Below are 24,889 nucleotides of genomic sequence, written 5' to 3'. Positions count from 1 at the left end.
GGTGCACCCCAGAGTAGTAGGAGAGCGCTCGCGTCTCCTCACACTCCGCCCGATCTCCCGCAATACCTGCCTCGTCAAACCTCGAGGCACAGAAGGAGGCTCATCACTCGTAGTCTCCTCGGAGCCACTTCCCAGGCCATTATCCTTGGGCTCTATTCTACAACACAATAGGAATCTATCAGTATCCCTACAACACATACAGTTAACACAATGATCTACACTAATCATGTTAACTACTCCCTGCCAGGTCTAGGTCTGTCCTATCACACCGACACGAAAGTCATCAATGATCTGCGCTGTTTTTACTGGAATCGTCATCCCAGGAAAAACACGGAATATCATCGACAAATCCCGATCTAGCAACCGAACAACCCTTAACCAAATCTACCCATATCCACATCCTATACTTTGGTATGTACTCATAACTAAGCCTAACCAAGTTTACAAGATCTAGTAACCTAGTTAGCTCTAATACCAAGCTGTCACCTCCTGAACCCCGAAATGGGACCCAAGGGTGAAAATATAATCTAACATGTCCCTGTATCTGATAAAACATCCAAAGATACAGTACAATGGATGAGGGTCCAACCCCGTGGGGTTCCCAGGCACCCTTAACATCATCCAATCACACTCATATACGCAGCGAAAAAAAGTCATTCTATAACATCATATAGAGTACCATATCAGAGTCTATAAGAGTAAAACATGGCTCTATCAAAACGTACAAATTGGGTGCCCAACACATCCCAAAATGGCAACCTACCAAAAATACAGTCTTAGCACTTACCCAAGCGCTAAACGCAGTACACCGGCTACTACGCTCCCAACACTAGGACGCTAGTTCCAGTTACTCGAAGGACCTGTAAAAATGTATGTACAGTAAGGGTGAGAAACCTCTCAGTAAGGAAGAACACAGGTTATATCGGTGTGTGGCATTTGAGTGTTATCATGATGCAACATACACGCAGTTGAATGTAATTTAGTACTAATTTACGCAGTGCATACACGCACACACAACACATGATCAGCAATCCTGGTGTCGTCACACCCTTCGGCCCCTCTCTTATTTATATAAATCCATTTATCACGGTTCGGGTTCTTACACCTTAAGTATTCCAAAATCCATTTGACTGCATCCCAATGTTGTTGACCTGGATTCAAAAGAAACTTGCTCACCACTTTGATAGCTTGTGCCAAATTCGGTCTTGTACAAACCATAGCATACATCAAGCACCCCACTGCACTGCCTTGTGGGACCTTTGACATGTCATGAACGCCATTGTTTGTCTTTGGGTACTAAGCGGTAGACAACCAAAAATAATTCATCAATGGTGTACTCACTAGTTTTGCATTATCCTTGCTAAAACTCTCCAACACCTTCTAAACATAGCTCCGCTGAGATAACCACAATTTCCTAGAAACTTTGTCCCTTTAAATCTCCATCCCAAGAATCATCTTCGTCGCACCCAAATCTTTCATGTCAAACTCTTTGTTTAACAAGGTTCACAAATTTTTGACCTCGGTTATACTTTTTGCTGCAATCAATATGTCATCCACATAAAGCAATATAAAAAGGAATGAACCATCATCAACGCTCTTCATATAAATGCAGCAATCATACTCACATCTCCTATAGTCAATTTGGATCATGTAAGATTCAAACCACTTGTATCATTGCCTCTAAGACTGCTTCAGCCCGTAAGTGATTTCCTCAATTTATAGACCAAGTGTTCCTGTTTAGATTGACTAAACCCTTCTGGTTGTATCATGTAAATCAACTCCTTCGAATCTCCATAGAGAAATGTTGTCTTTCCATACATCTGCTCCAAATGCATATCGAAATGTGCCACCAATCCCAACACTACCCTAATGAAAATGTGTCTAACCATAGGGGGAAAGATCTTATCATAGTCAACCTCTTTTCTCTGTGAGTACCCTTTGCTACCAGACGAGCCTCGAATTTTTCTCCTTCCTTTTTTGATACTACTTTTTTCTTCCTATACACCCATTTGCATCCTATCGCTCTCTTCCACTCTAGAAGCTCCATTAACTCTTACGTTTGGTTCTTATGTAGATACTCTATCTCCTCCACCATAGCACCCGTCCATCTACTTTTCTATTGGCTTTGCGCCGCCTCTTGAAAAGTAGTAGGATCCCCATTACTAGTAATGAGTGCATAAGAAACTAGATCATCAAATTCATACCTAGGGAGTGGTCTGATAGTGTGTCTGGGTCTGTTTATAGCTGTACTGTGATGCTGTTGGTCTCTTGAGTTAGGACTCCTAGTGTTATGAACATTGTCATCTCCACCTTGAGTCTCTAACTCCACCTGCACCACATGTTCGTTGTTGCTACAGTTTTCTGGCACCTGTTTTACGCTGCAACATGGCTTTCTCATCAAAAACCACATCTCTATTGATCACCACCTTGTTTCCCTTTGGATCCCAAAGCTTGAACCCTTTCACCCCTTTCTGATATGCCAGAAAGATGCACTGTCTCGACTTTGCATCAAGTTTCGATCTCTCCTTACTTGAAACATGCACATAGGCTAGACATCCAAACACTCTTGAACCAAAGTAGTCAACCATGCTGCCTATCCACACCTCCTTTGCAACTTTATCATTTAATGCTGCCTTTGGTGATCCGTTAATTAAGAAACACGCCATATATACTACCTCTGCCTAGAAGTTCTTTGTAAGCCCTACATTTAACCTAAGACACTGAACTCTTTCAGCTATAGTTCAGTTCATCCTTTCTACCAAACCATTATATTGTGGTGTCTTGCATAATGTGAAATGTCTCATAATTCCATGCTGCTCGCACAAATCCTTGAACCTCAAATTAATGTACTCAGTACCATTGTCTAACCCGAGGCATTTGATTTTCCTCCCGATTTGGTTTTCTACTTCAGTTTTTCACAATTTGAACTTGGCAAATGTCTTGGACTTGTGCTGCATGAAATACACCCAAACCTTCCGTGAGTAGTCAACGATAAAAATAACGAAGTACATATGTCCTCCCCATTATGCTACCTTTACTTGTCCCCAAACATCTGAATAAATGTAGTCAAGAATTCCCTCCGTCTTGTGTATGATTGTCATGAACTGTGCCCTATTCTGTTTCCTAAGAACACAATACTTGTAGAAATTCAGCTTGCATATTTTGACATCCTTCAAAATATTTCTCTTATAAAGCTCCATCATTGCACGCTCACACATATGCCCTAACCACATATGCCACAAGATAATACTATCCGACTCAGACTTTGCAGCTACAACTCCACCTACAACTATGATACCTAGCAGTGTATAGATATTCCCTGGTAATTTCTGCCCCTTCATCATAGTCAGAACACATTTACTCACCTCCATTACGTCATTTGTAGACTTATAACTAAACCCATTACAATCTAAGGTGCCCAATGAAATTAGATTTTTCCTTAACTCCAGTACAACTATTTTCGAACTCATACATTGTGGTATATGGGGACCTCATTCCATTACGGAATATGATGGTACCATTTTTTAACAATCGTTGATGACTATTCTTGGTGTACTTGGATATATTTGCTTAAACTCAAATATGATGCCAGGAAATGTATTGAGGCTTTTTGCAATCTGGTTGACACTCAATTTCATACCAAAGTTCAAATCCTTTGCAGTGATAATGGTCTTGAATTTCAAATGACTGAATTCTTCAACAACTGAGGCATTATTCATCAACAAACTTGTGTGGAAACTCCACAACAAAATGGAAAGGTTGAACGTAAACACCAATACTTATTAAACATTGCCCAAACCTTAAGAATTCAATCCAACCTCCCTCTCTTGTATTGGACAGATTGCATCCTTACAACTGCTTACATTATTAATTGCATTCCTAGTCCATTACTTTCAAATAAAACACCATTTGAGCTCTTGTTTAACAAGCTTCCATCATACTCTCACATGAAAGTTTTCGGGTGCATTTGTTTTGCTTCCACCCTCTCCCACAATTGCCACAAATTTGATCCAAGAGGTCGACATTGTGTTTTCCTTGGTTAACCCTTTGGTATAAAAGGCTACAAATTGCTTGATCTCAATACCAAGTCTATTTTCATATCTAGGGATGTTACATTCCATGAACACATATTTCCCTTCCATCAACTAACTACCACTACATCCCCTGTTCTGTCTTTACCTTTACCCTTTCCTTATCCCATACAATCTATCTCATTATATCCTTCTTCTTCTCACCCCTTAGTTCCTCCTAACTCCACATCAGACATTTCCTCTCCACCTTCCTTACTTATCTCACCTCCTCTTATTTTTCCCATTCCCGATTTACCTGCAGCATTACCACCACATGCAACTTCACCTTCCACAGATTCTCCTTGTAACACCCTAACCTAGGTCTGCGAGGGAGCACTGCGTCTCTCTTCCTCCACCTGGACTAGACAATAGGGGGGCGGGCCTTATCGGACTAATGACTAACCCCAAAAACCAATACATGTCCTTTTCAGTGTGTTTTGTCCTCACTCACACACTTCTTGAGAAAATTTCCCAGGTGGTCACCCATCCCAAGATTGCTCCAAGCCAAGCACACTTAACTATGAAGTTCTTATGGGAAGGTTCCCGAAAAGAAAGGTGCACCTTGTTGATATGGGTAGTAACATCTAATATATTTAAGTCTTTTCATCCATGGGGTATCACATTCTCCCCCACTTATAGAACGCAACGTCCTCGTTGCGAACCCACATTTCCAAACCCAGGTGATGTGAATCTCATCACACTTCCAACTGGGTGTTGGCTCTGATACCATTTGTAACGCCCCAACCTAGGTCTGCCAGGGAGCACTGCATCTCTCCTCCTCCACCTGGACCAGACAACAGGGGGTGGGCTTTATCGGACTAATGACTGACCCTATAAACCAACACGTGTCCTTTTCAGTGTGTTTTTTCCTCACTCACACACTTCATAAGAAAACTTCCCAGGTGGTCACCCATCCCAAGATTGCTCTAAGTCAAGCATGCTTAACTATGGATTTCTTATGGGAAGGCTCCCGAAAATAAAGGTGCATCTTGTTGATATAGGTAGTAACATCTAATCTTTTTTAAGTCTTTTCATCCATGAGGTATCACACTCCTCCCTTGATCAACACTACTATTCCATTACTTCCCCCACTTCGCAAATCCACTCGTGCCAGAACAACTCCTCATTATTTATAGAACTTTCATTGTCAACAAGTCAGTTCCATCTCATCCAACCAACCAGCGGACATGGCAGCCCCTCACCCATGTATTTCTTTTCCTCTGTCTTCTTATCTTTCTTATGCACGTTTATCACCTTCTTTTGCTTTATTTTCTTCTACCATTTCTTCCCAACAAGACCCACAATCTTTCAAACAAGCTGCCAAGGACCCTAATTGGTGTAAAGCAATGGAAACTGAAATTGCGACCTTAAAACTCAACAACACCTGGGTCCTTACAGATTTACCTCCTGGGAAGTCTCCAATTGATTGCAAATATGTGTATAAAAGCAAAAAATACAATTTGAATGGTACTCTTGAAAGGAAGAAAGTACGATTAGTTGCTTGTGGTTTTACTCAGCAAGAGGAAGTGGATTATCATGAAACTTTTTCTCCCATTGCCAAAATTGTTACAGTTCGCACTCTACTTGCCTTGGCTGCCATTAAAGAATGGCATTTGCAGTAGTTTGACGTTAACAATGCCTTTATTCATGGGGATTTACATGAAGAAATATATATGAAGAAGCCCCTGGGATACACTAAAGGTCACCCTGACCAAGTTTGTAGACTACTCAAAAGCCTTTATGGCCTCAAACAGGCCTCACGACAATGGTATGATAAATTCTCTCAATCTTTAATTAGTGTTGGTTTCAAGCAATCCAAGGCTGATTACATCCTCTTTACTTGTCTATCTGCTACTGGTTTCACAGCTCTCATTGTCTATGTCGATGACATAGTTTTTGCTAGTAGCTCCCTTACCTCCATTTCCCCTCTCCGTAATTTTTTAAACACCCATTTCCGTATCAAGGATCTTGGTCCCCTACGGTATTTCTTAGGCATTGAAGTGGCTCAATCTCCCAAAGGCATTTTTCTCTGCCAATGCAAATACACACTAGATATTTTAGTCGATACTGGTCATCTTGCTTCCAAACCCCTTAAACTCCCTATGGATCAGAACCACAAATTATCAAAATCCTCTAGCACCCTTTTGTCTGATCCCACTCCTTATCACCAACTCATTGGTCGTTTGCTTTACCTTACCCTCACCACACCTGACATTAGCTATCCCATTCAAGTCCTGAGTCAATACATGGATCGCCCTTCAACTACTCACCTTGCTATAACACACAAAGAGCTTCGCTACCTCAAGCATGCTCTTGGTCAAGGGATCCTCTTGTCTGCTACCTCTTACATTCAGCTCATTGGCTATTCTGATTTCGACTGGGCTTCTTGCTCAGACTCTCGCAGGTCCATAACTGGTTTTTGTGTTTTTCTGGGGCAATCTCTCATTTCTTGGAGGTCAAAGAAGCAGACTGTGGTTTCCCAATCCTCTACTAAGGTTGAATACCGGGCCATGGCCTCCGTTTCTACTAAACTCACTTGGCTAACATTTATTGACTAATCTTTCCATCCCTCGCCCTTAACCAGCTAAGTTATTTTGTGACAATCAAGTTGCTTTACACATTACATCTAACCCGGTGTTCCACGAAAGGACAAAACACATTGAAGTGGATTGTCAACTTATTCAGGACAATATACAAGCTAGCACCCTCCGGAATGCTCATGTTTCTACTCAGTTGCAGATTGCAGATATGTTTACCAAGTCTTTACCCTCTCATTTACTTTACTTACATCTATCCAAGTTGGGAGTAACTAACATCTACTCTCCATCTTCCCGCCGAAGGGGGGGGGGATCAAAGCAGTCCCATGTCTATGCTACAACTCAGCCCCATCCTACATCAACTGAGTACACCTCATGTGATGATAGTTCAAGAAATTTACAAAATAGCCTCATTCATAGCTGAGATGTCTTTATATCATTATGTAATTGCACAATTTGTTTAGCTAATTGTTAGAACTTTTTTTTATTGTTAAAATATGTTTTTTGCTTTTTTCCTGTATAAGTAAACAATATCATGTACAGTTCCTATACACAAAAAATTAATACAGTTCAGACCATTTTTTTGTAGCAACTTCTTCTCTGTTATTCTTACACTTATTAATTTTTTTAAAATATAAAGTCATGAAAAAAACACCCTTTCTATTTCACCTTTTCACAAACTAATTTCTTTTTTACCTTCTCCAACATCTTTTAATTTTTGAGCTAGTATAATATTAACAAATTTCATTTAAAAAGTAGAAAAGTGAGAGCATCCAGCTATAGAGCTTCATTTTTCAATCTTAAAATTATTTAATTACTTCTATATCAACTTAGATCACGCAAACTCTCTTTCAGAAAAGCTTACATATTTTTAATAAAAAGATATCAAAAAGTTCACATTGATTTTTAAGAAAAATAAATAAATATATATATATATATATATCAAATTTATAAATAAAATTTTAATTTTACACAATATTAATGTTTATTTTTCTTAATTTTTAATTATATTTAAATAAAATTTTATTTTCGAGTCTATAATAAAAAATAAATAAATTTCCTCCTTATTTTTCATTCTTTTATTTTTTTCAAATAAAATCCTTAACCCAAACATACTCTTATTAAATATCTCAAATACATTTCAAATGCGCCTCTAAACATGAAGCATGCACGCATTATGCCACTCTAGTAAGAGGAAAAAAATGAGTGGGAACAAAAGAAAAATGAATAAGAGGAAGATTAGATTAATGGGCAAGACCTTTTATGTTTGATTAATTAAAATAAGTACCCATGTTTCCATGAGGGTCACTCATCAGCCAGTATCGAAACCATGGTCCTAAATAATCACACCATTGCAATTCCAAAACAGTAATAAAATAATCATAATAAGTGAGAGAGAGAGAGAGAGAGAGAGAGAGAGAGAGAGAGAGAGGATAAGCATTCATTGTGGTCTGGACAACCAAAGTGTCTTCACCATTCATTCTGTTCAGAAGGCACAGCAAAGTGTCTTCCTTATTACAAACCAGACCTCACAAAAACTAAAAGAAGACAAACTAGCTCCGAAGACCAAACTCCATCAATGGGCAAAGACACAATACGTCCACACCACCACCACCCACAGGCCTAACCCAAAGTTACCATACGCCAGAATTAATCAAATGACGCCTTCATCACACCAGAGCGAGCATACAAAAAATTTATTAAGTCCCCACGATGCTTTTACTCTATCCCAAATCTTTTCTTCATTCCAGCAACGAAGTCGGTGACCTTGTCCGGGTCAGGAAGGGACTTGGCCACGCTTTCCTTGGCCATGCACCTCTTCACCCATTCCATCAGCTTAGGGCACTCCGCCCCTATGCTGATGTTGCCGTGGGTGTCGTAGGCCTTGAACCAGCAGGAGAATGTTATCAGCGAAAGGTCCACGTACCCAAAGCTCTCCCCCCCGAAGAATGGCTTGTTTCCCAGCTCTGCTTCCAGCACTTTCAGGTGTCCAAAGAACTCCTTCTTCACTGCCTCCTGCTCTTCTCCCTTCGATGACCATAGCTTCCTCCCCGCCATGTACATCTGCAAACCCACAAACGCAGTGTCACAGCTAGCCCTTATTAAATCCTTGTGCGAATTTGAGTTATTTAATTTTCCGGGTTATACAGTTATTACTTACCCCTCTGATCTGGGTTCTTAATTTGCTTAGAAAAATAAACCAGTTACTTCGAATCCTGCCTAATTTATTTCTGACCAGGTATATATATATATATATATATATATATATATATATATATATATATATATTCGTTCCAGCTAGAAATGAGTCCTACTAGGCTTTTTTCAGTTCCAGGGTTTGTTATGAGGATAAATAATGGCGGAAAATGAAGGAAAAAAAATGATTCATATGCATTTTCTCTTTTTCGAACAGGAACGAAAATAATGAACAGGGTAAAGTCAGGGACACCAATGATTTACCATATATGTTGTTTTGCTTTGTTAGTTTTTTCTTGGTACCCAAACAAACGAAGGTACTGAATTTTACCATACATATTCTCTTCCTTTACAATTTTTTCAAACAGAGAGAGAGAGAGAGAGAGAGAGCGCAGCAGCAGCAGCAGCAACATTGCTGCTCTCCACAACAAGATAAAGAAACCCAAATCAAAGAGCACATCAAGCATGGACACTGACTTTGGAATCCAGATTTGACAATATTATACTAACCCACTTTCTAAAAGAAATAAACATATGGTAACCCAAGAAAGGGCAAGAAAATTATTCAAGAACCAATAAAAAAAAAAAGAATCGACCCAGACAAAAACACGAATACCCAGAAGCAAAAACAAAAATCCCACCAGATTTACAAAATCTCCAAAACCCAACACAAAAAAATCCCACAAGGCAGCAAACAAAAGCACGAATACCGAGAAACAAACATACCTTCTGGTCGACATAATCGGCCCAGAACCTGGCCTGAGCCCTCTGGTAGGGACCTGAGGGCAACAATGGCGCCTTATCCTTCCAGACCTCGTCGATGTACTGAACGATGACGAGGGATTCGCATACGGGTTTGCCATTGTGGACCAGAACAGGGATCTTCTGGTGCACAGGGTTCATCTCCAGAAGCAGAGGGCTCTTGTTCCCCAAGTCCTCCTCCCTGTACTCGTACTCCACGCCCTTCTCCGCCAGAGCGATTCTGACCCTCATCCCGAACATACTGGCCCAGAAGTCCAACAGAACCACCTTATCCGCCATTTTTCCCGGAAGCTAAGATGATTTTTGAAAAGAGAAGAACGAGGGTTATTGAAGTCCCTGGGGGTTATGCACCTTGCGGTGTTTGAGTTAGCAGGGAAGGTAATTTATAGCAGGGGAGGGACTGCTCTGCTCTGTGGCTGCGGGCCTGGGGCTCCGCCACGTGGCTGATATTTTGTTGGGCGAGATTCCTGGATATTCGCCCCTGGTATGCATGCCGCGTGGTTGTGTGCTGAATCAGACATTAGCAAAGAAATAAAACGACTTATAAAAAAGAATTATCACAAAAAAAAAAAAAAATTTAATTTAGCTTGAAATTTTCATATACAGGCCTCAGGAAATTTTGAAATTTTTTGAAAAAAGGAACGAATTTTTTGAAAAAATTTTCCTTAACTTCACAAGATCCTGACAAAAAAAAAAGCTTAAAAATAAGTATTAATATCTTTAAAAGATCAAAATTTTAACCAAATTTATGAATTTCTAAAATATTTAAAAATTGTCAATTTTTTTTTGGTCAATATTTAGGAGGGATTCGTGTAAAATTTTTATGGAAGTGCGTATATTTATTGAATCTTTATTGAATAATTACTAATATTTAATATATTTTTACTTTAATACAAATAAAATAAATGAGAAATATGTAGGTTATTGGTAAAACTTCTTTAATAGTATATCCTTGGCTTACCCGTAAAGTTTGGAGATCAAGTATGCATTCTTATTTTAATGCGTTCGGTAACATGTCTAGCAATAAGTATTGCATTATTATTTTAATGTGTTTGATAACGTGTCTAGCAATAAGTATTGCATTATTATTTTAATGTGTTTGATAAATTCACATCATTTTTTTTTTGTCAATGTTGTTTATTCTATTCCCTTTTTTAAATGGGATGTATATTAGTCTTGGTTTACACATTTTAATTCATTTTTCATTTATATTCCTTCTCAATATTGGAACACAAAATCTTTGAAAGATCCGTTTAGATCGCGATTTTATTTAGAAATTTAAAATTAAAAAAAAATGAAAAATTAATTTTTTATTGTATTGTTTGAACACAAGAACTTTAAGGTTTGTTTAGATTAAGATTTTTATTCAAGAAATGAAAAGAAAAGAGAAGAAAGAGAAAATTCATTTTTTTTCTTATATTTTTTCTTTATATCAAATATTAAAAAAAATGTTTTCAAGTCATAAGATTCCTCGTTGTGCGAGGGTAGAGTGAGGATCGTCACAATGTACAAAGTCTTATCTTTTTTTTTTTTTCGGTTATTACAAATAAACAATTATTATATAATTAAAAATTTTAAAAATGAAAATTAATTATGTATAAAATTAAATTTTGTTTATTAATTTGAGCCAACATTGAAAATAAAATCATTCTTATTTTTTTTGCAACATTTTTTATGTTTTTAGCACAGACCCTAATTTAATAATTTAGACACTAGGACATCTTCTAAGAAATATCAACAAACTATGTAACTAGACATTATAACTATTTATATTGTTCATGCATACAATGAACTAGGGGTGAGCATAATTCGGGGAAACTTGAATTAACCGATTTAACCGATCAAAATTGGTCAGTTTGGTTCAGGTAAAAAAATTGGTTCGGTCGGTTCAGTTGGGCTTCACCAAAATTCGGTGAATCGGGTTTCGGTTCGGTGAACAGGGAATATAAATTCAGTTAACGATTAACCGATTTAATAATTAATTAAATTTCAAACATAAATTAATATATATTATACACCCTTGCTGTTTGAACCTGCTGATGAATCATGTAATCATCGGCCCTGCGTCAACCCCGTCGACTGCCTCCCCATAATGCTCCGTCGCTCCAGCCTTCCCCTCCCTCACGGTGGCTGGCCGGTGGCTCTCAACGACGTCTCTCTCCTCGAAATGCCCGAACGCCGACTTCGCACTCGCCGACTTCTTCAGCTTCTGCGGCATCCTCACCGGGGATTCGCGGGACACCAGCCGGGTGTCAGACTTCACCCTGCTAATGCAGCGGCCCTGTATCATCCCATAAACCTCATCCATGATTTGCTGTTGTTCTTCTTCTTCCTCCTCGATATTGTCTGCGGCGGCCTCTAGTTCAGCGGCTTCAATGACTTTTGGCGCCGATTTGATGACTTTCGGCGTCAGTTCAACAACGGAGGGGAGTGGGGTGGGTTCTGGGGATCTGTAACTGTAGAGGTTGATGGACTTGAGCCGCTGTAGGACGGAGGGAGATAGAGGGAGCTGAGGGCACGGTGGTGAGTTGCAGGTAAAAAATTTATAATTATATTCTATTTTTAATAATTAATTTTTAATAATTTTGGTTAAATTCAGTTAACCGAATTACCCGAATAGGTAATTCGGTCGGACGAGATTTGGTTAACATCCCTTATTCGGTTGGTTCGGTTAATTGAAATGATTAACCAAAATTTTCAATTAATTAACCGAATTTCCCCGAACCGACTATTTGCTCACCCCTAGTGAACTTCATACAAGACTAATTATTTATTATTATTTTTAAATTAGCAAAGATAAAATTAAGACGCTACATGTTGAAATAAAAGGATGCCCAATATTTTTATTGTATATTATTTATTATTTTTATTTCTCTATAGTAAAAAACATATTATGACAATATATGTACATGTCGCCCATTTCTATTATGCCACTTTTTACAAAAAATTAAAAATTATATTTTATGTAATTAATTGTTAAGACAACGAGTTGTCACGATACCTTAATATTTAAAATTTTACTTTTAAAGGTTAAATCATTTATTTTTATATACTATTTTGAATTAAGTTTAAAGTAAAATGATCTTGTGAATTAAAAATATAATCAAAATAAAAGTATACATAAATTTTATAAGATTTGAAAAATTAATAAAATCCATTAAAAAAAAATATTTAGACCATTTTTCATCTCTTACAATAGGATTGTGGTTGGTGCACTAAAAATTAAGTATATTAATTAATAAAATAAGTATAAGTGATTTTTTTTTAACTTACCATATTTTATATATATTTTTATTTTATCATATTTTTATAAGTGTTATTTCATTGAAGAACATAAATAAACATGAGTTCAATTAAGTCTTTAGTTTATTTTCATTTTGAAAATATTAACCAAACATGTTACTCACTTTAAATCTTCAATTATTTCTACTTTTCAGCAGAGGTGGACCCATACATTTTTGCCACTGGGGGTGAGGGCAACATGTATATACTTGCAAGAAGGAAAGAAAAATATATAAATATATAAATAAAATTTTCAAAGAAAGTACAAAAAGAAAGGTTGATCTTTGTTCTTGGGGTTGTTTGCGTGAGATCTTTTTCATCACCTGCATGTGCAAAAATTTCAATGTTAGTTTCACATGTACAAGTTGTAATGATCCGAAATTTCATACTTTTAAAAAAATAATAATAAATACCGTAAAATCACACTATTCTAAAGATCTACTATAACATCTCGGTCTCAAAGTGAGCACCGAGAAATACCTGTTCATAAGATAACACACTTATGTAGCGAAAAACATAATATCATATAACCATAATAACAATACTAGAATTCAATATTTTCTCAAAACATATACAAATACATCTCTCCTGTTGCATCCACCAACCCTCCTAAGATCTACTAAAAAATACATCGATCTTCCTAACACTTACCTTTCAGACAGGGTAGTACAAATGTCCTCTCTATCTTTGAGCCTGATCTGCTCATCTAACTGAATCATCTGAAATATGTTAAATTATTTGGATGAGACAACTTTTAATAAGACGAAAAATGTTATTACCAGTGTGTGACAATTGAGTTTACATGAACAATATACTTTTAATCAATTAAAACTGAGATAACATGCAAACTAAAATACAATATAACTCACACCTATGTGACTTAAAATACAATTGTTTCTGAACTTTCTATTTAATCATACTTTTAGTATCTATAGGTATATTTTTATAATATATATATATATATATATATATATATATATATATATATATAGCTATGAAAACTTCCTTGGATGGATAACTGTATGTCATGATTTGATCCCTTATGACAGGGTTGTGCAACCCGTAGGTAGAATTTAACACTGGTTGGCCTACCAGGATAAGTCAACTAAAACCTCTGTCGTTAGATCGACCGCCTCAACCCAGACTACCGAGAAGCCTACAATCTCTCCCAAAGCACGATCGACTACTCATAAAAATTCACATACTATCTGAGATATGTGGTTACACTCTATATTATAATAGTTACAGTACCGTGCTCTATAATTTGATTTGATCCATCAGGGTCTGATACTATATAATATTGTTATATATCTTACTGATTTACCATGATTATATTCAACTATAATAACCATGATTCTGTAAAACTGTGTTAACCATAACACTGTAATAAACTGATCTGTATAAATTGTAATATCTGTATGTTATGGTTCTGTAAAATCTATATATCATGGCTCTGTAATCTGTATATCGTGGTACTATAAAAACTATATATCTGAATAATCTGTGTAAATCATAGTTCTGTAAAACACTGAATAGCCATAACTCTGTAAATAAAATTGTATAATATGTGTATCATAATTCTATAAAACTATATAATCATATTTCTGTAAAAGCTGTGTAGAATTCTATATTATATTAATATTTTTCATGCCACACAAATAAATAAAATTCATTATCTATAATATGTAAAATTGTATAATTTCTTACTCTGGAAGCCCATAAACATATACTACACTTTACTGGTAAAATTTTTTGATTTAACTGATATAACATATTTCTCTTACCTGATTCCTATGAAACTTGCTAAAGCTCTAAATCTAAGCCCCTGCGGCGTTTGAAGTTCAAACCCCTGAAATTATATTTTTCCCAAATCAATCAACTCAATCACCAGAATATTATCAATTAATATTCCCTAGGCCCCAAATACTCCAATTTAACCATTAAAACTAATATTTAACACTCTTACCTAAGTTTTGGAGTGGTGCCCCGGGACCCTAACCTGAAAATCTGCTCTGCTTATACTGTAAAGAATCTTCCCAAGAATCCTATGGTGGTTTCTGATTGTCAAAACGGGGCTTAACGGAGCAGTAATCGAAGGTGGAAGGGTGGGGGACCGTATGGTTTGAGAGAGGAGAGAGAGAGAGAGAGAGAGAGAGAGAGAGAGAGAGAGAGAGAGAGAGAGATTTGGTTTTTAATTTCAGCTAAAAGCTCGCAGGATTTCTTATATTTTAGCACTACCGGGAAAACCGTTGCCGATTTTCTTGGATTTCCAAAAAATCGTCGCTGGTTTTCTCTTTAACCAGCTGCATTTTACCGTTTTACATGTTATTAACCCGCAGTAATTTGCCAAAACCGTCGTCGGTTTTCTATATTTCTCAGAAAATTGTTGCCGATTTTCTCATCCCTCAGCCAAAAATCCACTTTTTCCCGTATTTAAATGATAAATAGAAGAATTGGAGTCTTGATCGGTCGATTTTGAAAGTAATCTTAGACTAATCAGGTATCGTCCATTAGATGGGTATGAAGGGGTGCTAATACCTTCCCTTTGCATAACTATACTCCCAAATATAAATTGAATGACACAGACCATTGAATATTAGTTTCCTTGGACCTAGTTGTAATTTAGTGACCAATGAACTAATGGTATGTTAAATAGTTGTTCTAACCGCACCTAAAATAGATAGGTCAGTGGTAACTATATCGTTTTTTAGTAACCAATTTGCTAGTCTCATGTATTACACCAAGCTTCAAATATGATATCAAGTTTGCTACTCAGTCAAGGCGATCTGGAGATTCGATCCCATCTCGTCCATTTCCAGGGGTCAGCCCTCCAAGATGTTGCGACACTTGTAATATTATTTAGGTCTCTTTTGTTTTGACTCTACAATAGTGTGTATGACATTCTACATATTTTGGTGTGAGGATAGGGTAGTGAGGTCTATCCAACTAATGTAGCCCTTAAACAAAGCACATGCACTTGCCAAAATATAGACACACATATGCAAATACACTAGAATATCATCTATAGCCTTTGGAGAAACTCTTTGATATTTAATTTAACTAAGCCAAGTAGAAATTACGCGATTGAGGAGAGTCTATGTTTGTGAGTGATAAAAAAAAACTATCATAAATAATTGGTCATACACTTTATCCTTGAATATGTAGATAACTTTTAAATATAGAGTAGCCTTGGAGCAATTACCCTTGATCATGGTCATTTGTTTGCTTTTTTACACATTTGATACATAAAAAATTTAACATAAGTGGACAGGATATTTGAATTAATGGTATCTAAGTTCTTCATGTTAGCCACGCAAATTTTATATTTTATTTATTCCTAACTTATTTTAACATAGAAATAAACTTGACTTCAATTTGTAACTATTCAAAAATTTTACTAACCAAATAATCTCACAACATGACAAACGAATAAGAAAAAGTCATGACTCAACCATATCACTCATGCTTTTCAACTCTTTCTCTTGCTTGCTCACGAGAGACTCCTCATAAACTATTTGTATTTCCTTCCTCAAGTAACATGGACTCATAATTCACATATTTTACTATTCACACATTTTGACTATAAAAATTTTATGATAAAAATTTTAAAGTTAAACTTTAATAGAAAAAGTAACAAAACATGTTTAAAATAAGAATGAATTATTATTATGTACCTTACTTTCACTAAACTTTTCAATTAATAAAAAACATTTCACGGGAACTCATCAAGGAAAAAAAATGGAAATTCGCTTTAAAAATTATAGAACATTTTTAATAGTCCATAAATGTAACACAACTTACTAAACTTAGACACTTGAAATCAATTGAATAGAACAAATCACGTAGCTCGTTTCCGTCTCAAGGATCCAAGTCCCTTTAAAAACATGTTAAATGATTAAAGTTTGAGTGGGTATTTGTTTAATTTAAATGGTCTATGAATAAATATCATGTCTTATCATTTCAGTTAAATCAATTCATTAATAACATTCGTTACAATGTTATATGGTCACTTTAAATTTTCTCAAAATTCATTTAATTGAAAAAATAGGTAGCAAACATGGAATCGTATTACATTCGGTAGGCAAAAAATTCAGATATTTCTTTTTACTATTTTATCCCTCACGAAAAATGCAAAAGGTAAAAATTTAAACCTTAGTGGTTAAAATTATCTAACAATAAATTAAGTATACGACAAGAATGCATTATTTATATTATATTTAAAGCTTTATTTTATGTAATTTCTTGTTAATTTCATCAAACATTTATTTAAATATTACATACTATTAAAATATCTTAATATTTATATTTAGGGATATCCATTCAAGTACAAATCAAAATTGATTTACAAAATAAAATTTGAATTATATGTGTTAAACACTTGACACTTAGTATTACCAAAAAATCTTGGAGACAATTATGTTAACTGTATCAAGTTCAAATCTTGTGATGGTAGAAAGAAATATAAGATTAGGGAGACTAATTACCTCTTGTTTTGCAACTCAGACTCATTATGGACTCTCAATAGATCATCCAAAGAGTCATAATAGAGAGAATTACTAAAAAGTAATAAATAAATATTGAGCATGACATAAATAGACGCAATTAGCTCGCTAATGTGGGTCATTTTCTCCCTTTAGATTTTTTTAACCTCACATGAGTATGGTCCCCTCCTTTCCTTTTTTTATATTGGTAGGGTAGGGAAGAGAAATTTGGCTAGGGATAGGCATAGTTTAATTAATGCAAATTAACTAGCAACAAAATATTTAATAATTACTTAAGCTAGAATCTTTCCTCCCAATTAATTTACGAGATATAGTCTAATTAAAAGTTCCATTAATTTGACTCTCAACGTATATAGACATATAGTGCACTAGACTATTAGAAAATAGACCAACCTATTTCATCTAGATGAGATTGTTAATTTAAACAAAAATTTAAGTTTGACTTTTGAGCATTACATCAATAGAGACAATTAGCATGCTAATGTGGGTCATTTTCTCCTTGTAGTTTTTGACCTTATATAAGTCTGGTCCCCTCCTTTCCTTTTTCTATGTTGTTAGGGTAGGGTTAAGAAATTTGGTTAGGGGTACCTATGACAAAAGATCTAATTACTTAAGGTGAAATCTTTCCTCCCAATTAATTTAAGAGACATAGTCTAATTAAAAGTGCCATTAATTTGACTATCAAGGTATATAAATATATAGTGCACTTAACTATTTTCCCCCTTTTTCATCAAAATCTCATCCTTTTTTGTTATCATTCCCTCTTCGTTAATACCCAAGCAGAATTCCGTGTTGACATCCATAATACCAAATCTTGAATTAAAATAACATATAAACTAAATCATTAATTATTAAACCGTATGTATTTAAAGACAATATAATTCAAAATGAATAAATGTATTCTACATAAATAAAAGATACAATAAATAAAAATAATTTGACTTGGTCAAGTTCAAAATAGGTTGGTCTTGACTCAGAGGTAGAGGGGGAGGGAGGGAGGGGGGGGGGGGGGGCAGAGCAGAAGAAGAAGAAGAAGGGGGTGGGGGGTTGGGAGAGAGGGTAGCTCCCCTCCCTAACAGCTGCCCCTTGTGGCCTTTAAATGGAGGAAGGAAGGAAGGAGAGAGAGAGAGAGAGAGAGAGAGAGAGAGAGAGAGAGAGAGAGAGAGAGAGAGAGAGAGAGAGAAATAAAAAATTTTAAAAAGAAAATGAAATAAAGGGGCTAGCAGTGGCTCCGGCATAGCAGCCTGAGTCATACTGCCATGGTAGTGGTAGGGTGGAAAGGAGGAAGAGATTGATGGGAGAGAGGGGCAGAGGTGTCATGGGTGGCACGGGAAAGGAATAAAAGGAGAGAGAAATGGGAAAAAGAGAGAGAAAGGAGGGGGAGGGCCCCCCCGCTATTAATGGCGGGGACAATTAGAGACCCGCGTGCGCGCGAGGGATGAAGAAGATGGGGGGAGGGGACACACCAAAACGGCGTTGTTCCCCCTTCTCTAAATTCCCTTAATTCCCAAAATGACGTTGTTTTGATTAAGAAGGGGCATGCACATGTGCGCACACACCTATGCATGGGTGCCATGTGTAGGTACGTGCGCACACGCACTAGCTCATTATTTAAAAATTTATTTTATTTTTCTTTTAATTTTTCTCTAGAAAATATTTAATTTTTATTTTTTAAAAATATAAATATAATATTATAATATTAAAGTAATATTTAATTAATTTTGAAACATTTGTAATTTGTTAAATTAAAGAAATGATATGCGGGGTCCACCAAAATGGCTAAAAATTTCAAGAGTGGCAAAAAATGTCAAAAAATTACCAAAAGCTATAATTTTGCCTCGATTTTTGTGCATAAATATAAAATATAATTTGACCCTTATTATTATTTTAGACTGCTCTAGATAACCTAGTGTAACCAAATTTGGTAAAAAGTGAGTTGAAAAGCTAGAAATGATAGGGCTTCTACCTTGCTTTCCTTATCGTAGGGCAAAATTACTGGGAGATGCTATCTTCTTATTCTAGACTGCTCTAGATCACTCAGAGTAGTCAGAATTGGAAGAAAAACACCACAAATACCAAAATGATAGCATTCTATCTCGATTTGTTTGTCCAAATTCAAAATCACAGTCAGACATATTCTCACCAGTTTAGATTGCTCTAAATCATCTAATGCACTCAGATTTGACAAGAAAGAGCCTAGAAACGACCAAAAACGACACTAATTTTGCCTCAATTTGCATGCTTGAGGTTAAAATCATTATCAAACCTCTTTTTATCAGTTTAGACTCTTTCAAATCACTAGGTGCAATCAAATTTGGTAGAAAAAGCTTAGAAAAGCCAAAAAAAAAATGAGAACAATTTTGCCTCAATTTTCTTGCCCGAGGTTAAAATCACTATTAAACCTCTCATTGCCATTTCAAACTACTTTGAATCACCCGATGCAGTCTAATTTGGCAGAAAGGGACTAGAAAATCTTGGAATAATAAGGATTTTGCCTCGATTTACTTGCTCGAGGTTAAAAGATAACTGTCGAACCCCACCTAAATGTTTCAGACTGTCCCAAATCACTTGAGATAGTAAAAAATGGTAAAAAAAAAAAAAGTAGCAAAGGTGAAAACACAAAGGTAGAAAAAGGTCAAAAAAGTAAGAAGACTTATCGATCTCTACTTTGGGCCTTCGGTCGAAATGGCCACCAACTAAGTCTCGATTTTCATGCATGAAACTCGAGAAATCACTGGACACATCTTAACTATCTTGGACCACTTTGGATTACACAGGATGGTCAAAATTGATTGAGAATGCTCCAATACACCGAATATAAATTGAGGAAGAGGGGAAGCTTAGGATGTACCCCGTGTTCTTAGTGAATCGACACCTCGACAAACTTTGGTGTCAACAGCTGTCCCTCTTTATATATTTGTTACATAGAAGATGAGAAAGTTGCCTTTCTTGTGTTCTTATTGTAGTAAATACATAAAGACATGTACAAAAAATTTGGATGAGGGGTTAATTCAGTAAAATGTGGAATTAGCTCAAGGTAATTAAAATGAGAAAGCAGATTAACAAGGAAAAGACAATTCTACTAACTGAGGCTTGGGGAAAAAGGACAATAATGACGGGCATCAATGTACAATGCCAGTGATTGGGAGGGAATTTGTGGGCATCAACACATAATTGCCAATGAAAAGGAACCAATTCTAGCAGGCAGCATTGCACAATTGCTAGTAATTAGGGAAAGACGTAGCAACAAGATATCTAGACAAGCCTACTAACCGAGGTTGAGGACCAACACTTTTGAGCTTCAATGTATAATATTAGTGATTATGAGGGCATTGGTGACATCAATGCACAATTGCTAAAGAAAAGGAACTAGTGGATGACATCATATAATTGCTAGTAATTGGGAAAAAACGTAGCAACAAGACGTATAGACAAACTTACTAACTAGGGTTTAGGATCAACACTAATGATCATTAATGCATAATATCAGTGATTGGGAGGGCATTGGAAGCCATAAACACACAATTTCCTCAATCCTCCCCCATTTATAGGTTTGGAAAGATACAAATTGAGCGGAATGATTCATGCCCCCCTAAGACTCATGCCTTATAGGAGTTAACACTACTATACTCTTATCTAATCCTAGACGGGTAGAGCCTGGGTATAATGCTTGTGAAAGTGTATGTTGGGAGCAAATAAATGAATACATGTAAATAAGTAATGTAGAAAAATAGGGTAACTTCAAAAAATAAATGAATAAACGATCTAGACAAGTTGAACACAGATAAATACGCAACAATAACACAAATACACTACAAAATTCACAAGGCATACAAATCTAATGATAAAAGATAACTACCAAACGAATCATAAATTATTCATAAAAAGAAGGAAGGCAGTACATACAAGCCGCTCAACTCTCTTATGTATAGCCGCCAAGCTATTGACATTTAGTTCTTCCCGAGGTGTTGATGAAGAGGGAATGGAGGTCCCCAAACAAGAAAGAATGAGGTTTGGATGAAAAAAAAAAAAAAATGGTAAAACAGTTAAAAACAAAGTCACCTCCTTTTTTTTTTTTTTTTGAAAATATAGGGAAAATAAAGAATAAAGCTTGCAAAAGGTTTGTGAAAACTAGAAAATGATCTCGGGTGCACAATTATGCGAATGGAAGGTATTAGCACCCCCTACGACTCTTGTTCTTAGAATGAATACTGCAATTACATAGGTGTTGCCTTCAAAAAAAGGAAAAAGAAAATAAAAGAGAAAATGAACATTAACCTTATTAATTACTTTCATGGGAACATGATTTCCCTTAGTCAGTATTTTCCATACCTTCTAATCTACATTTAATAGATGTATGCTCATCCTACGTTTCCAATAGGTGTAGTTTGCACCACAGAAAATTGGTGATCTAGTGGATGAGTATCCCTCACCGAATGAAGTTACACCAATGTGTGTCATGTGTTCTTTTTACAAATGAACTATTAAGTCTATGTAGGTGTAATCCCAAGAGGGGAGGGGGGGTGAATTGGGTATTATAAAATTTTTTGAAACTATTTACCACTTAATCCCTATTTGTATATTTATCAAATCAATTGCAGGGATTTAAAACTGATTCAAATTTATTTTATCAATGAGTTCTTTTTACCCAATTAAGTGCGTGTAGAGTTATTCAATATACACATACAATACGAGTAATGAAATGTAGTGCGGAAAGTAAAGAGATAAGGGAAGAGAGAATGCAAATGCGATTTTATGAGGTTCAGCCAACCTGGCTTACGTTCTCGCATTGAGCAACCTACTCAAGGATTCTACTATAATCTCTGCTCCTTAAATTGGGACAGAGCTTCCCTTACATCCGCTTCTTACAAGAGGTACAACTCCCTCATAATCCGCTGCTTACAAGAGACACAACTCTCTCCTTAAACCCAGTTCACAACCCGAACTGTGATTACAATATAATCTGCAAAACACTCAATATTGCTTCTAACAAAGCTAGTGAGTACAATTGAAATTCCTAATACATAATCATATGATGAAACTTGAAGTTCAGAATGTATGAAAACGATACAATCGTTTTATGAATGATATGCTTCAACACACAATTTCTCTTTTTACCAAAAACTCCCAAGTAATGATATAATTAAAAACTTTGGAGAAAATTTGGGTTCTAGTTCACTTTGTGAAAATGCATGAATATCTAATGTGAACTTATCAAAAGCTTTATCTTGAATATTATATCAATCAAAAATAAAAAGCTTTCTTTCAAATATTCAATCACAACATGATCTTTGCAATATCCAAATCTATATATATACACTACAAAAAATCTAGTTTTTAGTGATGAAATTATTAGTAACGGATATGAAACCGTCACTAATAGTTTCGTCATTAAAAACCAAAAAATATAGTGGGAAAAATGTTTTCCCGCAAAATTTATCTCAGAAAAATATTAGCAACGATTTGTGCGGTATTAGTGGCGAATTTAATGCGTCACTAAAAGACACTTATTAGTGACGGTTAAATAACCGTCACTACTATTATTTAAAAAAATAAAAAAAAATTAGTTTAGAGTATTAGTGACGGATTTGGGTACTGTCACTAAAGCTTCCTTTATTTAAAAAAAATTAAAAAAAAATTAGTTCAGAGTATTAGTGACGAATTTAGAGATTCGTTACTATTAGTGCATTATTAGTGACGGATTTGGAAACCGTCACTAATGCTTCCTTTATTTAAAAAATGAAAAAAAAAAATTAGTTCATAATTTTAGTGACGAATTTGAAGATTTGTCACTATTAGCCCTGTATTAGTGACGAATTTGGGAATCGTTACTAATGCTTCATTTATTTAAAAAAAATAAAAAAAAAATTTAGTTTAGAATATTAGTAACGAAATTGAAGATTCGTCACTATTAGCCATTTATTAGTAATGGATTTGAGAACTGTCACTAATACTTACTTTTAAAAAAAAAAAATTTATTTTTTGTTCAAAGTATTAGTGATAAATTTTGAAATTCATCACTATTTGCCCATTATTAGTGACGAATTTGAGAACCGTGACTAATAATTCCCTTTTTTTAAAAAAATTAAAAATTTTCTATTAGTCACGAATTTCTAATATTCTAATAGAAAAATTTTGAAATTCGTCACTATTGCCACATTATTAGTGATGGAGTTGACAATCGTCACTAATACTTGCCTTTTTAAAATAATAAAAAAGTTTTGTTTAGAGTATTAGTGACGAATTAAAAAATTCGTCACTATTGGCCAATTATTAGTGACGGATTTGAGAACCATCACTAATACTTCAATTTTAAAAAATAAAATAAAATTTTTTTATCCAGATTATTAGTGACAAATTTAGAAATTCGTCACGATTGACCCCTTATTAGTGACGGATTTGGGAACCGTCGCTAATACTTGGCTTTTTAAAAAAATGAAAATTTTTGTTCAGAATATTAGTGACGAATTTAAAAATTCGTCACTATTGACCCATTATTAGTGACGGATTTGAGAACCGTCACTAATACTTCCATTTAAAAAAAAAATAAAATTTTTTTATTAGTGATGAATTTTAAAATTCGTCACTATTGCCCCTTCCCCCCAATCTCTTATTTCCCCTCGCCCCCCCCCCCCTCAAAAAAATTTCCCTCCATTAATCTCTCGCAGCCCGTCCCTCCTAATCCACCTCTCTCTGTCACCATTCGCCGTTTACTCGCAAGTCAACGTTGCCGTTGGCTCGTTGTCGCCATTGGCTCGTTGTCGCCGTCACAGCCCAGCTTTCGCCCGTCGCCCTTGGCTACTCTAACCCCTGCCGCTGAGGTTTGCTTCTTCTTCTTCTTCTTCTTCTTCTGCGGTCTCTTTCCTCCATGGTCTACAATCATGATAACAATAAAATCTGATTTTTTCCTCCATGGTTTCTGACCTCCACCACTAAGGAATTCTTTGGTGTCATTCTATTTTCTATTTTCTGTTTTTATTTCTCTCTACATTGTAGAAATAGGTTATGACAATGCATCTGTTTTGTTTCTCATTTTTTTTTTCTCGTTTGATTTGAGGACAGAAACAAACTTGATTTCAATTACATTTTAGTTTTAATTGTAATTTGTTAATTTTAATTATAACTTGTTTTAATTTTAGAGATATTAACCAAATAGGTTGCTTGCTTTTATTTTTTAATTTTTGGTTTTCCAATAGGGTGTCAGAATTAACTTTGTTTGCAGGCTTGGAGTTTTAGATGGGCTTTACTTATTTGGTAATCTTAGATATTAGACTTTTGAGATCATGTGAATAGTTGGGATGTGAATTTGGGCATTAGATGTTGTTCTGGGTTCTTAGAGTCTTTGGAGGTTTATTTCACAACTTTACCTGTAATGACCCAAATACTAATAATGTAATTTAAATAAAGAGGAAGGGAAAAGGAAATAGTAACAGAAGGAGGCAGTCGTGTTCGTCGACGACATTACACTTTAGAAGGAATAACCGAGGGAAATTATCAAGGCCTCGTCGACGAACACAGGGGATTCGTCGATGAGGGTATA

At 35.5% G+C, this 24,889-nt stretch overlaps 3 protein-coding genes across 3 annotated transcripts; 1 reads left to right on the top strand and 2 right to left on the bottom strand.

Moving 5' to 3' along the window:
• The first annotated feature begins 5,257 nt into the window (after positions 1–5,257).
• On the top strand, positions 5,258–6,628 carry LOC131151201 (uncharacterized mitochondrial protein AtMg00810-like). The gene is made up of 2 exons (XM_058102448.1): positions 5,258–5,688; positions 5,869–6,628. Exons 1-2 carry the CDS (start codon positions 5,258–5,260, stop codon positions 6,626–6,628), a joined length of 1,191 nt encoding a protein of 396 aa, XP_057958431.1.
• Positions 6,629–8,028: 1,400 nt separating this feature from the next.
• Positions 8,029–9,983, bottom strand: LOC131151848 (probable glutathione S-transferase). Its single transcript, XM_058103299.1, has 2 exons — positions 9,530–9,983; positions 8,029–8,671 (listed from the first exon to the last, which is right to left on the bottom strand). The coding sequence occupies exons 1-2, from the start codon at positions 9,842–9,844 to the stop codon at positions 8,327–8,329; spliced, it is 660 nt and encodes a 219-aa protein (XP_057959282.1). The 5' UTR covers positions 9,845–9,983; the 3' UTR covers positions 8,029–8,326.
• A 1,626-nt stretch (positions 9,984–11,609) lies between these two features.
• On the bottom strand, positions 11,610–24,232 carry LOC131151200 (uncharacterized). Its single transcript, XM_058102447.1, has 2 exons — positions 24,098–24,232; positions 11,610–12,074 (listed from the first exon to the last, which is right to left on the bottom strand). Exons 1-2 carry the CDS (start codon positions 24,230–24,232, stop codon positions 11,610–11,612), a joined length of 600 nt encoding a protein of 199 aa, XP_057958430.1.
• Between the last annotated feature and the right edge of the window lie 657 nt (positions 24,233–24,889).

This window comes from Malania oleifera, chromosome 3 (genome assembly GCF_029873635.1).
Source record: "Malania oleifera isolate guangnan ecotype guangnan chromosome 3, ASM2987363v1, whole genome shotgun sequence".
Lineage (NCBI taxonomy): Eukaryota > Viridiplantae > Streptophyta > Magnoliopsida > Santalales > Ximeniaceae > Malania > Malania oleifera.
The sequence above is the reverse complement of the archived record's forward strand: the minus strand, read 5'-3'. Positions and strand labels throughout refer to the sequence as shown.